Genomic DNA, 18,022 nt, shown 5'->3' with positions numbered 1-18,022 from the left:
AAGGAGATTCTCAGGAAATGTCAGCAGCGAAAATACCTCCTAAGGAAGCTCAATTCCTTTGGAGTCAGTAAGAACATTCTTCTGACCTTCTACTACTCCTTCATTGAGAGCATTATTACTTTTTCGATAACATGCTGGTTCCACTCCACCACCCTCCAGAACAGAAACTGCCTTGCAGAGCACGGTCACAGTCTGCTCTAAGATCATTGTAAGATCACCTGTAAGGACTTTGACATCGATCTATGAGCAACAGACAATCAGGCTTGCAGGTCGGATTATGCAGGACCCATCACACGCTCTCTTTCCAGTGTTTGAGTGGCTCCCCTCAGGACGCCGGCTTCACTGTCCCTGACACAGAGGAGAAGAGCAACCTTCGTTCCCAGGACTGTCCAGCTCCTCAACTCCTAACCCCCCCCCCACCAACACCTCTCACCCAATGCACACTCTCAGCTGTGAATTTCCTTTATATTGACATGCACCTTAACTGCCTCTGTTTTATCTGGTCTCATTCACTACATCACTTTATTCTATCCATTTTATATCAGTATTCATACAGTTCTGGTTAATGTATTCCTGTTGTTCTTATCCATCATTGCACTACGGTCACTTTATTTATCTAATTCTTACCTTACAGTTATATTGTATATATTAGTTCTGTTGTTCCATTATTCACCATGCACCTTAATAACTTGTCATTTAGTATTTGCCTACTTGCACATAGCTCTGTATATATATATATTTATTTCTCGTTTACTGCATATAGTTCTGTTTACATCTGGTCACTACTGCACATAGTTCTGTATATATATATATTTATTTCTCGTTTACTGCACATAGTTCTGTTTACATCTGGTCACTACTGCACATAGTTCTGGTTACATCTGTTTACATCTTATAGTCCGATCACTGTCCACTTATATCTACTCTTTTATATTTTGTATTTTTAAGTTAAGTTTAAGCTTTAAGTTGTATTTAAATTGACACTTTCTATTTAGGTTAAAATGTTTTGTTTACTTGCACTGTTGTTAATTTACTGCTCTGTGTGCCTTTGAATTGCCCCCCGGGGACAAATAAAGTTTTTTGAATTTGAATTTGAATTTGAATTTCTGTGCCTGAAGGCATTGTGATCTTATCAAAGGGCTTAGATTTTATGGCGCCCTCTGGTGGCAAATAGAAACACTACAGTCACTTTGTTTTTCAATGAAGAGAAAGGATAGTATATGGAACAGTGTCTTAACTGAATAAAACAACATCAGACAAGGACCTTGGAATAATTACAGCCTTGTGCTCCACAGCATAGCATTAATGAGAAGGAATAGGCTGTCCTGTTAATCTCCATCGATGTTTTGGACCACATCACGAGGGCCCAAGGGGTGGCTGTGTGTGGCTCAGTTGTAAAGTCAGTTGTCTCTCAACTGGAGGGTTGAAAGATCCCCAGCTCTTGCATACACAAATGTCTAATTATCGCCAATAACTATCCCTCAGACTGTTTGTATTGCCTTGCGCTTTTTTTCATCTGGTTCCTTTATGTATCAGGGTTCGTAAAGAGCCTTGAAAGTCTGGAAAATGCTTGATTTTAAATATAGTGTTTTCAAGGTTTGAAATGTGCTTGAAATTTGAACACTGTGCTGGAAAATGCTGGATTTACTCTATATTGACCAGTGTTGTAATTTAACAAATAAAAAAAATTGTATTCTGTAAATTAAAAAAAAATTAAGTTGTGATGTTTTCTCCGCCGTCTTGTATGAGTGTTGCTCCCCGTGTTTTCTTGCCTTGCGCACACGCCTTACCTGGCGATCGCTTCAGGAATTATCCAGAACCACGTCGCTGCTCACATGGACCTATCGCTCTCGATACGACCATGCCAGGTTGCCATTTCAATGCCAACTGGCTTGAAAATGATAAATATAAAAGTTGGTTACGACGAGGCCCAAATGACCGGCAGGCATACTGTACGGTCTGCAAAAAGGACATCAAGCTGTATACGATGGGGGAATCGGCACTTACAAGTCATGCCAAAGGTAAGTGAGTTGAGACAAAGTTTTCGTTCAATCATATCGGACAATGTCACTTTGGATTACTGTTCATTCATGTTCTCCTTTGTAAGTTACACCAAATTCCGAGTTTGTGTGTGTGTTATTGACTTGTCGATACAAAGAAATAGCATGCTAAATTGACGCTCAAAACCATTAGCAATTAGCTGGCCAGCTAGTTCTCATTCATTCATAGTCATATAGTCATGTTGTTATTAACCTGATAGATGGTAATTTTGCTCATGTGAACTAAACTGATAAAGATCTGTTAAAGGCCGTACTCTCCAATTTGCTTCTCTCAATAACATTTGATTTGTTTCCCCTTTTTTTCAGGCAGGAAACATTATATTACCATTTAAAGCATAGGTCCGGTCCTTCCCTTGGGGCTTATTTCCAACAGCCACATAATGCATCTAGCAGTGGAGACGTGACCTGCTCAACTTCAACATCAAACGGTGCAGCCCAAGCTACTCCAGCAACAGCCAGTTGTGAAAAGGACACCTCAGCAAACACCATGAGACCTTTCATTAGCACAAACCCAGCTCTGATGGCAGAGATTTGTTGGACAACAAAAATTATAACCAGCCATTATTCGTACAAGTCATGTGAAAACATTGGAGCTGTTTTCAAAACCATGTTTCCTGACAGTGAGGTTGCAAAACAGTTTGCTTGTGGGGAGAAGAAAGCAGCATATCTTTCCACGTTTGGGATAGCCCCTCATTTCCTGTCTCTGATGAAAGAAAAAGTCAAGAAAGATAAATATGTGCTTCTGTTTGATGAAAGTTTGAACATGTAATGAGGAAAAGTCAGCTTGATATGCACGTGAGATTCTGGCACGATAACCATGTAAAAACAAGGTATCTAAGTTCGGTTTTCATGGGTCATCACACTGCAGTACAAATGTACGAGAAACTTGAAACTGTTTGTTCAGATATTGGGTTCCACAACCTTATGCAGCTTTCAATGGATGGCCCCAATGTGAACTTAAAGCTTTTGAGACTGTTACAACAAAACATTAAAGATCAAACAGGCATGAAAATGGTGGATGTTGGAAGCTGTGGTTTACACATACTGCACAATTCCTTCAGAACAGGCTGTGCAGCAACTGAATGGGAGCTTGGAAATGCCTTGTCAAGCCTCAAGTAGTTATTTAAGGATGTCCCAGCACGCAGGGAGGACTATACAGAGGTAACTGGTTCCTCATCTTTTCCCCTTAATTTCTGTAGTCATCGGTGGCTAGAAAATGTTGAGGTGGCAGAGCGTGCACTACAGATCTTGCCCTTCCTAAATACATACATAAGTGCTGCAAAAAAGGGAACTGTAGCAGAGCCATCCACCAAGTCTTTCAAGACTGCAGAAAAGGTTGTTGGAGATGACCTCTTCCTGGCAAAACTCAACTTTTTTTCTCATGGTGGCAAGGGAAATCACTCCATTCCTTAAGTTGTACCAGTCTGATGAACCCATGCTCCCATTCATGAATGAGGACCTTGCCAGTCTGCTGAGAGGATTACTTGAAAAATTCATAAAGCCAAGTGTCATGCAGAGTGCTACCACCACACTGAAACTCTTACAGGTTGAGTATGAAAATGCAGAGAACCATGTTGATGTAACAAAAATCAAAGCTGGATTTGTGACGGAGAGAGCTCTAGAAGAGCACAGAAAGAAGCACCCAAATGCTGAGAGGCTGAGGCTGGAGTTCAGACAGAACTGTAATCTGTTTTTAATGAAGATGGTCTCCAAGCTATTTGAGAAGGCTCCAATCAGGTATCCTCTTGTGAGACATCTGTCTGTTCTGGACCCGAGGGTGCTCATTAGAAATAAGGAAACGAGCACAAGGAAGCTCACCTGTGTTCTTCAGATCCTTGTGGAAGCTGGACGCACCTGTGATGAGGTTCTGAAGGAGTTCAGTCAGTTCTATGACCACAGCCTGAAGTCTGATTGTTTCAGGAGCTTCAACCCACAGAGTGAGAGGTTGGATGTGTTCTACCATGAGATGTTGTCCACCAAAACAGAGTGGTGCCATCTGTGGGAGACAGTGAGGGATCTCTTGATCCTTTCACATGGCCAAGCCTCTGTTGAAAGAGGTTTTTCAGTTAACAAAGAAGTGGTGGTGGAGAACCTGCAAGAGCACTCCCTGGTGGCCCAGCGTGTCATTCTTGACCATGTGAAGAGTGTTGGAGGATTGCAGAACATAGTCTACACTAAAGAACTACTACTTTCAGCAGCTTCTGCTAGACAGAAGTATCAGCTTTATCTAGACGAAAAGGAAAGGTTACAGAGGGATGAGAAAAAGTTTGAAAAAAGGAAAGGAATAATGGAGGAGATAGCAGAATTAAAAGCAAAGAAAAAGCGGTTGGTGGAAGACATTCAGGTTCTGAGCATGTCTGCTGATCGCAATGCAGAAAAAGCAGAGACACTTGGAAACCTCAGCTTTGTTTCCAAATCGAATGGACTTCAGAGGGCTGCAAAAGAAAAAGAGAGGTCTCTTGAGACTGTGGAGAGTCAGTTAGGAGATAAGATTAAGGAGCTGAAGGAGTTGCCATACGATTGAAACAGTAGGCCAGTGTTGACCAAAGTCAGGGTTATGTTGGTTTTGATCATAAATTAGCCATAGAAACATGCATTCTTTTTTTATCTAAATGCAAAGAAAAGTGTTATTGTCCCTATACAGTATGTTTTCCCATTCAATTGTATAGCAGTGACCTATATTATAGTGAAGAAAAGTGAATGTAGATTTTATTTGTTAAGTGTGCATTATTTGCACTGGAAGAATTTTTTTTTTTTTTCATGTTTGATTAATGTGTAAGTGAATGTACATATGTTATAACTGCAAAAAAAAGTGCTCTTGTGACTTTACAGTATGTTCATTGTTAACAGACGGTTAAATTTGTTTTTGGACAGAAAATTATTTACAATTGCACTTATTCCTTTGCCCTATGAATTTATTTTGCTGTGAACTATTTAGTGATAGTAATGAATGTGAATGTATTTTATTTATTTTTGATAAATGGACATTATTTGCACTTGAATTCAATTAAATTTTGTTTAAATGTTTGCCTAATGTGCACGCGAATGTACATTTGTTATAACTTTGCATTGTTTGCACGTAAAGTACATTAAATATACATGTTTATTACATGTTTGCTAAATTTGAAAGTAAAGATTCAATTAAATTAAAGTTATTGTGTTTATTTATCATTCATAGCGGATTGTTCCCTTGGTATGTAAATTTGGTTGTCATTTCTGCAAAAGAGCAACAGTAAAACAGAAATGAAGGTAAACAGGGAGGATTATTTGTCATATACAGTATATGTATATATAGAGTCTATTTAAAGCTTCAGCTTCCTTGAAAAAGTTGACGTTTTATCTTGAAAGTGCTGGAAAAGTGCTTGAATTTTAGTCTTAAAAAGCTGTACGAACCCTGATGTATGCTATGGGTGATGCAGAGTGCATTAGTAAAAAGACAGTCTGCGATGCCATTCACAAGGTAGCAAGGGCTCTCACACAACTAATGGATGTGTTTTTGAGGGCTTTTATGACAAATACAGTATAATATAAAACGGGCTACATTACCTATACATCAACTTTGTATATGTATATAATGTAGACCCTATCTCGTGTTGTATATTAAATACAGACTACCTTTTTCATAGGATTCCCCAGAGTGATCGGTGCAATCGACTGCACACACATACCAATCAGTGCGCATCTGGGTGATAATGAAGGCGGATTATGTGAATCTCAAATCATTCCACAGCCTCAACATTCAGGTAAATCTTGCAAATGCACAATGTAGATTTTTACATTTAACTTTCACATTGATAGCAATATGTTGCTCTTGTCTGGCTTTATATCCTTTGTATTTCTTCTACTTTTTACATTTTATAGTACAGTACACATTTTTCTATGTAGCCACTGTAACACAAAAGTTTCCCTTGGAGAAAATTAATTACTGTTACTCATCAAATGGAAACTGATTGTTTGGTCATACTGACACATTGACTGGATAATTAAAGGTAATTTATTCTCTTTTTGCACATATTCACACAGCACATGTGTCACAGTTGGACCACCTTTATCTCCACCTTGGAGTCCTTTCAAATACACATTTATTTTAACACTCTATTGTTAACTCCAAATGATTTTCCAGATGACTTGTGACCATCAGTGCATGGTCACCAGCATTGATGCCAAGTGGCCTGGGTCGGTCCATGACTCCCGCATCTTCAGGGAGTCTGTGCTGTGCCACAGACTTGAGCAGGGTTAGGCAACTGTACATTGTATATTAATTTGTGTGTTCTTTAAAATGACTTTTGTGATACTGATCATGGCAATATTCAATTTATCCACAGGGCTGTTCAGTGGAGGGCTGCTGGGTAACAGGGGCTACAGCTGTCAGCCCTTTTTGATGACCCCCTATCCTGACCCTGATGCTGGGCCACAAACTACATTCAATGTGGCCCTTACCAGAACCAGGGCTTTTGTATACCGATATCATCCTACAACAGAAAGTGATTCAAGCATAGTATTTGTTGTAATTATAAGCTATGAAAGTAAGCCACTCACCACTTTGAATGATGTTTTTATGTTTGTATTTTATTTGCTCCCATGAGCGCTTTGAATCACTGGGGTTGATTTTGAACGAACAAGGCTAAAATGGTCACACCCAACGCAATAAGAATACATCAAATGTAATTAACGTCAGATCTACTTTTGCCTTAATGATTTCATAAACATATTTACTCACACATTCAAACAATCTGGATCTTGAATTACATTGATTTTTTGTGAGGGATTTTGTGCTTTTAAATCAACCTCTGTGCAAGATCTTAAATCAATGTACAGTTGTTGTGGGTTACGTCAAAGATGAGCAAATCAGATCGTTTGGTTAATATGCTATGATGATAGCATAAAAAAAAAAAAATTAAAAGGAAATGATGAGACACGGTCCAAAAGTTTGAAGATATATAGAATAGCTTTAATAGAAATAATTGTTTTTCCCAGTTCATCAAAAATGATTATAGAATGTTAGAAGTGTTGACAGATTGTTTTTCTTAACTTAAACACAAAAATGACAATAATAAAGTTAAATTCTAAGAACACAGATATCATGACATTACATCATAAGTGCAGGAAGTGAAAAAGAAGCATTATTTTGACAGCATGTTAAAGAGTTACATGACCTTGAACATCAATCTGACCCTGTCAGGGTTGGAGTAAAGAGCAGGATAAATCCTTTGACTTTATCTGAGGTGTTTATGTCTGACAGCTTTATTGACTAGACAAGTGAAATTCCACAAGGAAATTATTATATTTGAAAAGGCACGTTTTTTTTCATTTAATTGCAACCAACAATCTGGACTACAGTAAGTTAATATTTAATTGGTTATCCTTGTCTTTTATTTTCACAAACTGGAAATATTATGTAAGGAATCATCAAAATAATAGTCCAAATATGACTGCTGTGTCTGATTTTGATGCCTATAATTTCAATAATAAATATCATCTAAAGATAAGGTGCTTAAAGTTTGCAACATGAATGAACCCTTATACCTGCAAAGGGCAACAGGCCATTTTTATATATTAAACATTATTATGCTTGTCCTGTTAACTAAGGATTAAATAGTATATATGATCATTCAACCCCAGCCATATAGAAAAGGATATCCTCTCAGTTGTTCTTTTTTATCCCAGTGATAGCATTCACTTTCTAAATGGTTTTAAAGGGATACCAGCACAGACGCTATTGCTGGTTTGACAGTAGCAATGACAGCAGCACAAGGAAGGATGCAGTGAGGAGACTGATTTTGTGGCTCGCTCCGCCTGAAACTTCTGTAAAAGAGGGGGAAAAAGAAATTAAGTTGTTGTTTGAACATACAACTATTTCTTCTGCCTGTGTATTTTCTTTTCTGATGAAATAATAAATTCAATTTACAGGGTTATTTATTTATTTATATAACTTACGTATGCCATTCACAAATATTGAGCTGGTGTCAATGTTAAAGGCTGTGATATCTGAAGCTGCTGCAACCAAAACATTTGCAATCTGAGTGCCATTAGGAACATTCGTGTTTGCAAATGAAAGGCCCATGTTGTTGAAAATCGATCCATTACTGCATTAGAAATACAGAAGAAATACTGTTTTAGTTTTCAACAAATTAATAAAAAAACATCCCCTTGATCATATCGACAGAACACAGACAAATTACCTGAATGAAGTCACAGTCAAGTTCCTGAATGAAGAGAATGTTGCCTTGTAGACTGGTTCAAGCTGCAGGGATAAAAGAAACAAATCCAAGTCCATTAAGCTCAGCAATCTTATGGTGTACTTTCACTACACTATACATTGTCTCAAGAATAACACTTTCCAAATTCCTTCATTCAAGTATCTGTGAGGTTCTTAACGGTCTTCACTTTAATTTATAGAAAAAGTAAGCAGTGGGAGATTAGGACAAACAGCCGTGATGTCGTTTGGGGGTGCCAACTGTGGGACACACATGGAACCAAAGAGCTGTTAAGTGGTGTGAGATTTGAAGCCACTTCCCTTTTTTGACTGCTTCAGTTGAGCCTTCTCTTTTGGTGGGGCTCGACTTTTAAATGCACAATGCATAAAGTTAAATATTTACACATGTAAATGTTAACATTCTCTTTACTGTTCTCTGACCTAAACACACAGAGCAGTAAAACAAAACCAACATTGGCCTTGATAGTTTCATAATGTATCTATTTAAAAATGATATCCAAAATTTCCCAATTTGTTAACACAGTGTTAACACAAGCAGGACCAAGAACCTAGATCTTGTGAGTGCTGCCAGGCTGACACTAAAAGAAAGCTCCAAGATGTGGGTCATTAAGTTTATGTTTGGGAAAAAGGCCTTAATAAGAGATCCTTTTTCATTTTTAAAAACATTTTTGAATGGGTAGTGTTTAATGTGATTTGTCAGTTGTATGCAGATCATCTTGTTAAGATAGAGACTTACAGTAGATTTGATCATTGCAGCTCGATTGATAAATGCTGAAGAAGATGGATTCAGCAAGTCAATTGTAAATGTCTCTCCAGCAGAGCGGAAAGTCAGTGTCTGTGTTACAAGTTGTTCAGTTGTTGCCAAAACTGTTGTTACAGAGGACATTGTTGCAATTGAAGTCTGGGCTGCAGTTGGAGAACTTGTAGTTGTATTTGTAGATCCTGTAAAACAATGAAAAATATTAGATAAAGTTGGCTGCTCATAATTTTTGTTCCCTTTATGCCTATATAAAGGAACACTTACACATAACATCATTTTCAATCTCTCAACCCCAATAAAATCAAATTTGCGTTAACACTCTTTCATTTATGCTAGGAAGCCCTTCTATTTAACTTTAATTCTTTAATGTTCAAAAAGGCAGTTAATAATATACTTTATGTCAATAGTCATTCAGATTTTGAAAAATCATAAGATTAACTGATGTACAGAACAGTCACTAACTTCAGAAAATGTATGCTCTTCTTAAAAACCAGTAATACAAAAAAATGGACGAATTCAATGAAGGATTCAAGACGTATTTGGAGGCTTCATGAATGTTACTTAACTAAAGCTATTATTTTCATATGTCTTGGAAATTTTTGTTTCATAAATGCTAAACTTGGGTTCATTCACAAATATCTTTACCTGCATATAAACAAATATTAACAAAATCCCAAATGAACAGATTATATTTTAGAAGATGAAGAAGAAAAAACATCAAATACATTATAATAATAACAAAATCGAAAACATTGTTACTTACGCATGACTTCAATGGTCGCTGGATCAACAGAGATGTTGAACGTATTGTTGGGGTTATCCAAAGCGTCTTGTAAAGTTTTTACCAATTCAACCTCTGCAGGGATTTGTTCTTCTGTAACTGTATTGTTGAACACGAGAGCAACCTCCGCTCGAGTGCCTTCCATTCGAGTCCTTACTATTGCACGTCTAAATTAATAAGAAGAAAAACACACAAAACTTAATCAGATTTTTCCAGCTATTTAGAATGTGTTTTGATGCATGTTTTTTAACATTCATAGTTACTGCAAAACTCACTTAAGTTGAGACTCAAAACCAACAATGTACTCTTTCAGTTATAAGAAAATGTATTCAGAACAATGCTTTCAAGGCTTGGAGTATTACCTGAATCGTATCACAATGGTGCGAATAAAGAAAAATCTATATCTTGCACGGTAGATTATATCACACTGTGAAGGGAAATAAAAGGCAAAAGAAATGAGTCCAATGGAAGAAGCCCCTTAATCAAATAAAGCAAAAGCTTAAAGGAATTTGCCTTGAAATGCATTTTGAATAATCAGAAACTTAAATTTTACGAACCACTGTTACAACTTGTACTTCAAGTGCTTTGAATTGAACACTGTTTAGGTCACTGAGTTCGTCCACAAAAGGTTCTTCCAAGGTTGCTGCAAGAGTAAAAACTGGTGAGGAAGCTTGGGTCACTATGGAACCAATTGTTGTCGACCCTCTTGTTGTAACAGAACCACCACTTGTTGTTGACCCACGAGTTGTTAATGATCCATCAATATTTGTTGCAGGTGCTCCAGTGGGAATTGCAGTTGCAGTTGTAGGTGCTGCAGTTGTGGGGGCTGCAGTGGTGGGTGCTGCAGTTGTGGGTGCTGCAATTGTGGGTGCTGCAGTGGTAGGTGCTGCAGTGGTGGGTGCTGCAGTGGTAGGCGCTGCAGTTATAGGCGCTGCAGTTGTGGGTGCTGCAGTGGTACCTGCTGCTGTTGTAGGCGCTGCAGTGGTAGGAGCTGCAGTTGTGGGGGCTGCAGTGGTAGTTGCTGCTATGGTAGGTGCTGCAGTTGTGGGGGCTAAAGTGGTAGGTGCTCCAGTGGCAGGCGCTGCAGTTGTAGGCGCTGCAGTTGTAGGAGCTGCAGTTGTAGGAGCTGCAGTGGTAGCTGCTACTGTGGTAGGTGCTGCAGTTGTTGGGGCTGCAGTTGTTGGTGCTGCAGTGGCAGGTGCTGCAGTTGTGGGTGCTGCAGTGGTAGGTGCTGAAGTTGTAGGTGCTGCAGTGGTAGGCGCTGCAGTTGTGGGTCCTACAGTGGTAGGTGCTGCAGTGTTAGGTGCTGTAGTTTTGGGTGCTGCAGTGGTAGGTGCTGCAGTGGTAGCTGCTGCAGTGGTAGCTGCTGTTGTGGAAGGTGTTGCAGTTGTGGGAGCTACATTGATTGGTACTGCAGTTGTAGGTGCTGCAGTTGTAGGTGCTGCAGTGGTAAGTGCTGAAGTGGTAGCTGCTGATGTGGTAGGTGCTGCAGTTGCGGGTTCTACATTGGTAGGTGCTGCTGTGGTAGGTGATGCAGTTGTAGGTGCTGCAGTGGTAGGTGCTGAAGTTGTCGGTGTTGCAGTGCTAGGCGCTGCAGTGGTAGCTGCTGATGTGGTAGGTGCTGCAGTTGTGGGTGCTACAGTGGTAGGTGCTTCAGTTGTAGCTGCTGCTGTGGTAGGTGCTGCAGTTGTGGGAGCTACAGTGGTAGGCGCTGCAGTGTTAGGCACTGCAGTTGTGGGCGCTGCAGTGGTAGGTGCTGCAGTGGTAGCTGCTGCTGTGGTAGGTGCTGCAGTTGTGGGAACTACAGTGGTGGGTGATGCAGTTGTTGGGGCTGCAGTTGTTGGTGCTGCAGTGGTAGGTGCTCCAGTTGTGGGTGCTGCAGTTGTAGATGCTGCAGTGGTAGGTGCTGAAGTGGTAGCTGCTGCTGTGGTAGGTGCTGCAGTTGCGGGTGCTACATTGGTAGGTGCTGCTGTGGTAGGTGCTGCAGTTGTGGGTGCTACAGTGGTAGGTGCTGCAGTTGTAGCTGCTGCTGTGGTAGGTGCTGCAGTTGTGGGAGCTGCAGTGGTAGGTGCTGCAGTTGTGGAAGCTACAGTGGTGGGTGCTGCAGTGGTAGGTGCTGCAGTGGTAAGTGCTGAAGTGGTAGCTGCTGATGTGGTAGGTGCTGCAGTTGCGGGTGCTACATTGGTAGGTGCTGCTGTGGTAGGTGCTGCAGTTGTGGGTGCTACAGTGGTAGGTGCTGCAGTTGTAGCTGCTGCTGTGGTAGGTGCTGCAGTTGTGGGAGCTGCAGTGGTAGGTGCTGCAGTGGTAGCTGCTGCTGTGGTAGGTGCTGCAGTTGTGGAAGCTACAGTGGTGGGTGATGCAGTTGTTGGGGCTGCAGTTGTTGGTGTTGCAGTGGTAGGTGCTGCAGTTGTGGGTGCTGCAGTGGTAGGTGCTGCAGTTGTAGGTGCTGCAGTGGTAGGTGCTGCAGTGGTAAGTGCTGAAGTGGTAGCTGCTGATGTGGTAGGTGCTGCAGTTGCGGGTGCTACATTGGTAGGTGCTGCTGTGGTAGGTGCTGCAGTTGTGGGTGCTACAGTGGTAGGTGCTGCAGTTGTAGCTGCTGCTGTGGTAGGCGCTGCAGTTGTGGGAGCTACAGTAGTAGGTGCTGCAGTGTTAGGCACTGCAGCTGTGGGTGCTGCAGTGGCAGGTGCTGATGTGGTAGATGCTACAGTTGTGGGTGTTACAGTGGTAGGTGCTGCAGTTGTGGGAGCTACAGTGGTGGGTGCTCCAGTTGTACCACTTGTTGTTGACCCACGAGTTGTTAATGATCCATCAATATTTGTTGACCCACTGGTGGTCACGGTTGCTTCAGTTGCCCCTGACCCACCAACTGTACTTGAAGCACCAGCTATTGTGGATCCACCACTTGTCATTGGCCCAGCCGTTGTTGTTGTTGTTCCATTTGATATTGTCGACCCTAAAAGTGTTTCAAAATAGAAATAAAAGGTACAAACATTTATAGGTTAACTGGCAATCATACTGAGTGCAGAAAGTATTAGAAATTATTAAATTGTTTTAATGCTGAGTCACAAAAGTTTACAGCACAAGTATCATGTGTTTTTTTTAACTGCTTTTCTTTTTCAAATGTTAAGAATGTGCTTTTTTTGGGGGGGGGGGGGGGGGGGGGGCAAAAGCTTAGCTACTTATCAGCTACAAGTCAGGTCGCACATCATAGCAAGGAGTCCACCTTCTCAGTGTTTTCCCATCACAGTTAACTGTGTGTCTTTAGCAAGCAGAGTAACATCTTATTAACTACTAGCAAAAGCTTGCCAAGCAAAACAGACTATCCTCATCAGTCTTATAAAAAAAGTTAACCACTGAAAAAACTGTAGAGTGTCTCAGGGGTGTAAAGGAACTCTTCAAGCATATTCCACTGAATGCTCTTCAGTTCTAACGTTGTGCTCATCTGCCACTCAGATGGGCTCTATTCTTTGAACATTACATTTAAAAGAGACTAAAAATCCGCTTAAAACATTTTTAAAAATTGTTCAACCATTACTGGTTCTGTCTGTGTTGTCATGGATTATATGAGCAAGCAAAATTCATTACAGATGACAATTCATGATGTGACAATTGTTGAAACACTTTCATCAAATATTGCCCCCAAATCAACCATAAAAGCTTTGGTAATACAAACAACGGCAATTTCATAACCAAAAAGAACGTAGCCTTGAAACTGTCTTAGGTATCAGTAACTTACATGGTGGAAAAATGTTGCGCGTGTAATGATCATGATCTGTTGCTGGGGGTTTCATGTTTTAATGATTAAATAATAGTGTTCTTACCTGAACTGAAATGTAAAAAAAGACAAAGTTGGTATATATATATATATATATATATATATATATATATATATATATATATATATACACTAACGTTCAAAATTCACTCAATTTACCAATATCGTACATAATCATAAAATCACGTTTAGGTCTATTGTCTGTATTTCTGTATTGGGTCCAGAGTTTGAAATTAACACCCGTCACCCGGCAAGTGCAGGTGATTTTTGTGACGTGCTTAGTGACAGGTGAATTTGCACTGCGGGTTTGCTGGGTGTTCTACTCTGCTGATGTCGCGAACAAGGTTTTTCTAGTGGGGTTTGGGCACGCATAAAAGTTTAAACATTTTCAACTTTTCAGCTCAAGACGCAGAGTCAAAGCGCTCATCAATGTCACTTTTGGCCGTTGCAATCATGAAAATAAAATAGGAGGCTTTATCTTTGCTTTCTAAATGCTTTTGCTTTTTAAATTGTTGCTCCTTTTAGAGAAAAGCAACAGCTTTATGTATGCTAAAATATATTTGTCTCCCAGCTGACTTTTTCCCACGATGCGCTCAGTCAATTCTGGAGCGGCTGCGCCGAGCACAAAAGTCCCTTACCCCGACAGCGTTTTCTAAAATCACGCTTATAGTGGCTCTGCTAAAGCTGCATAATAAAGTGGCAGGGGAAAAGAACGAGTGGTAGATTTTTTAATCCACCAGTCACAGTGGCAGGCAGGCTAAAAGTTAATTTCCAAACCTGATTGGGTCATGTCTGGTTGTTTGTTGTTGTATTTTCTTTGTTTGTTGGTTTGATAGTTTTTGTTTTTCAAATGTTCACACATTTGTTTTTGCTCACTTTTTATCTTATCATGGTTGACAAAAATCATAGACCAACCAGCCAATGGCGGACTTGGATCATCAGTCAGGCTGAGAGTTTGACTCCAATCCAGGCCACCTTATCCACATGAACCGCTAATTGTGTAGGCTAACCGTGTCCCTAGTTCTATATTTCACTTCAACAGTCGCTACAACAGTATAACACATATGTTTATTCACCTGTCTCCTTATATCAATCTATATTAAACCAAAGGTAAACAAAAACATGATACTGTTCAACATTTTTGACTTAAAGCAAATATTATTTTACTCCAGCTAGTTTAGAGTCACTCAAGGAATTACCTGTACAGTATTATAACTAGTACACCTGTTTTAATGTACAGCAGATGGTGCTAGATACCAGTAATGTTGTGAGAAAGCTACATATTCAATAATTAGCTGTTGGCTACACACATTCATTAACTTGTGCTATTTTTGACTAGTTGAAAACAATGCCCCCAAAGTTATAATATGATCGCTGTGTCACCGGAAAATTGTTGTTGCCCATTTGGATAGAGTGTAATAACACAAAAAATTAAGGAACAAAAACGGAAAAGTAAAATTAAATATGGTTCTGAATGAAGGAAAATTTTGGATTTAAAAAACAAATACATAAAATTCATAAAATATGAAATATTTACTTACCAATTACTTCAATAGATGTAGAATTAATTGTCAGGTTGAAGATATTACTGCCATTTTCCAAAGCCTTTTCTAAGACATCTACAACCTTGGAAGCTTCTGGAATTTCATCCTTTGGAAGTGTGTTGTTAAACTTCAAATCCACCGATACTCTGACGTTTTCCATGTCCGGACTATTTAAAATTAAAAACACACACATAAATTACAATAGTTTTAAAAATTGCATGGATTTTTCCCCACTTTAATATTAGATTGCAATTCCTATGGCCAACTGAAGTCTTTAAATACGTTTGACCATTGGCCAAAAGATGGTTTCCCGGTTATAATGTGATGTAGTTTATTTCTGAGACTTGTAAGCCTCTAAAGATTACCCAAATTCGATGACATTGGTCTGGTTGAAATCAGTCCCAAAAAACTGTCCAAAGATGAAGTCGCACTGTGAACAAGAAGGAACAATGTCAAACATAAAACGTGCTTAAATTGCAGTGGCTTTTAAAATTACAAGACCTTCTCTTTGTGTAAGTTCAATGAGAACTTTCATTTTGCTTAAGCGCTATATGAAACTCTTGAACATGTGCTGTAGATGCTTTGAATAGGGTACTTTGTGTTATACGCACCATCCATACAACTTGCTTTTCAAGCTCAATATATTCTGTGCTGCTGCGATTGTTGAGTGCTTCTTCAAATTGTTTTCCTGTTAAGGTTACGTCCAGAGCCACAACAGGCAGCCTTTCAGTGTCTACAGTCGTCGTTGGTCCACTGGTTGTTGATCCACTGGTTGTTGATCCACTGGTTGTTGATCCACCATTTGTTGAGTCTACAGGTCATGTGTGATGGATGACAAAAGGTAATTATTAGGATGTGATCTGGCCAGAATTGATACTTGAGGGATGGAAAAGTCAATTCACGTAGGAATTTTTGACTCACCAATTACTTTGATGGAGGTGGTATTAATAGTGAGGTTGAAGGTCATGCTGCTGTTTTGCACAGCCTCCACTAAGACATCTACGACCTTGGAAGCCTCTGGAATTTCATCCTTTGGAAGTGTGTTGTTAAACTTCAAATCCACCGATACTCTGACGTTTTCCATGTCCGGACTATTTAAAATTAAAAACACACACATAAATTACAATAGTTTTAAAAATTGCATGGATTTTTCCCCACTTTAATATTAGATTGCAATTCCTATGGCCAACTGAAGTCTTTAAATACGTTTGACCATTGGCCAAAAGATGGTTTCCCTGTTATAATGTGATGTAGTTTATTTCTGAGACTTGTAAGCCTCTAAAGATTACCTAAATTGGATGACATTGGTCTGGTTGAAATCAGTCCCAAAAAACTGTCCAAAGATGAAGTCGCACTGTGAACAAGAAGGAACAATGTCAAACATAAAACATGCTTAAATTGCAGTGGCTTTTTAAATTACATTAGACACAAAGGCAAAATTAATCGAGGCAGCCTTCTTATCATGGATCAAGTCTGGCTTTAAAATAATATCACAAAGAGTACTGGCAAGACCTTCTCTTTGTGTAAGTTCAATGAGAACTTTCATTTTGCTTAAGCGCTATATGAAACTCTTGAACATGTGCTGTAGATGCTTTGAATAGGGTACTTTGTGTTATACGCACCATCCATACAACTTGCTTTTCAAGCTCAATATATTCTGTGCTGCTGCGATTGTTGAGTGCTTCTTCAAATTGTTTTCCTGTTAAGGTTACGTCCAGAGCCACAACAGGCAGCCTTTCAGTGTCTACAGTCGTCGTTGGTCCACTGGTTGTTGATCCACTGGTTGTTGATCCACCATTTGTTGAGTCTACAGGTCATGTGTGATGGATGACAAAAGGTAATTATTAGGATGTGATCTGGCCAGAATTGATACTTGAGGGATGGAAAAGTCAATTCACGTAGGAATTTTTGACTCACCAATTACTTTGATGGAGGTGGTATTAATAGTGAGGTTGAAGGTCATGCTGCTGTTTTGCACAGCCTCCACTAAGACATCTACGACCTTGGAAGCCTCTGGAATTTCATCCTTTGGAAGTGTGTTGTTAAACTTCAAATCCACCGATACTCTGACGTTTTCCATGTCCGGACTATTTAAAATTAAAAACACACACATAAATTACAATAGTTTTAAAAATTGCATGGATTTTTCCCCACTTTAATATTAGATTGCAATTCCTATGGCCAACTGAAGTCTTTAAATACGTTTGACCATTGGCCAAAAGATGGTTTCCCGGTTATAATGTGATGTAGTTTATTTCTGAGACTTGTAAGCCTCTAAAGATTACCTAAATTGGATGACATTGGTCTGGTTGAAATCAGTCCCAAAAAACTGTCCAAAGATGAAGTCGCACTGTGAACAAGAAGGAACAATGTCAAACATAAAACATGCTTAAATTGCAGTGGCTTTTTAAATTACATTAGACACAAAGGCAAAATTAATCGACGCAGCCTTCTTAACGTGGATCAAGTCTGGCCTTAAAATAATATCACAAAGAGTACTGGCAAGACCTTCTCTTTGTGTAAGTTCAATGAGAACTTTCATTTTGCTTAAGCGCTATATGAAACTCTTGAACATGTGCTGTAGATGCTTTGAATAGGGTACTTTGTGTTATACGCACCATCCATACAACTTGCTTTTCAAGCTCAATATATTCTGTGCTGCTGCGATTGTTGAGTGCTTCTTCAAATTGTTTTCCTGTTAAGGTTACGTCCAGAGCCACAACAGGCAGCCTTTCAGTGTCTACAGTCGTCGTTGGTCCACTGGTTGTTGATCCACTGGTTGTTGATCCACTGGTTGTTGATCCACCATTTGTTGAGTCTACAGGTCATGTGTGATGGATGACAAAAGGTAATTATTAGGATGTGATCTGGCCAGAATTGATACT

The 18,022-nt window shown here is 39.5% G+C and overlaps 1 protein-coding gene across 1 annotated transcript; it reads right to left on the bottom strand.

Moving 5' to 3' along the window:
- Positions 1–6,989: 6,989 nt before the first annotated feature.
- On the bottom strand, positions 6,990–15,299 carry LOC136177354 (ice-structuring glycoprotein-like). Its single transcript, XM_065950343.1, has 8 exons — positions 15,135–15,299; positions 10,376–12,771; positions 10,181–10,245; positions 9,801–9,985; positions 9,014–9,219; positions 8,243–8,304; positions 7,998–8,146; positions 6,990–7,865 (listed from the first exon to the last, which is right to left on the bottom strand). Exons 1-8 carry the CDS (start codon positions 15,295–15,297, stop codon positions 7,777–7,779), a joined length of 3,315 nt encoding a protein of 1,104 aa, XP_065806415.1. The 5' UTR covers positions 15,298–15,299; the 3' UTR covers positions 6,990–7,776.
- Positions 15,300–18,022: the final 2,723 nt, after the last annotated feature.

The sequence above is a fragment of the Labrus bergylta genome, chromosome 22, assembly GCF_963930695.1.
Source record: "Labrus bergylta chromosome 22, fLabBer1.1, whole genome shotgun sequence".
Classification (NCBI taxonomy): Eukaryota; Metazoa; Chordata; class Actinopteri; order Labriformes; family Labridae; genus Labrus; species Labrus bergylta.
Note: the sequence above shows the minus strand (reverse complement) of the source record. Positions and strands in the feature narration are given on the sequence as shown.

What these genes read in the sequence shown, in the direction of transcription:
- LOC136177354 (XM_065950343.1), bottom strand. Translation starts at nt 15,297, where the DNA reads ATGGAAAACGTCAGAGTATCGGTGGATTTGAAGTTTAACAACACACTT. An exon ending in TACATCTATTGAAGTAATTG is followed by an intron (nt 12,772 to 15,134) that starts GTAAGTAAATAT and finishes AAACACTTTTAG; the next exon opens with GGTCGACAATATCAAATGGA. An exon ending in CTGCAATGATCAAATCTACT is followed by an intron (nt 8,305 to 9,013) that starts GTAAGTCTCTAT and finishes TTATCCCTGCAG; the next exon opens with CTTGAACCAGTCTACAAGGC.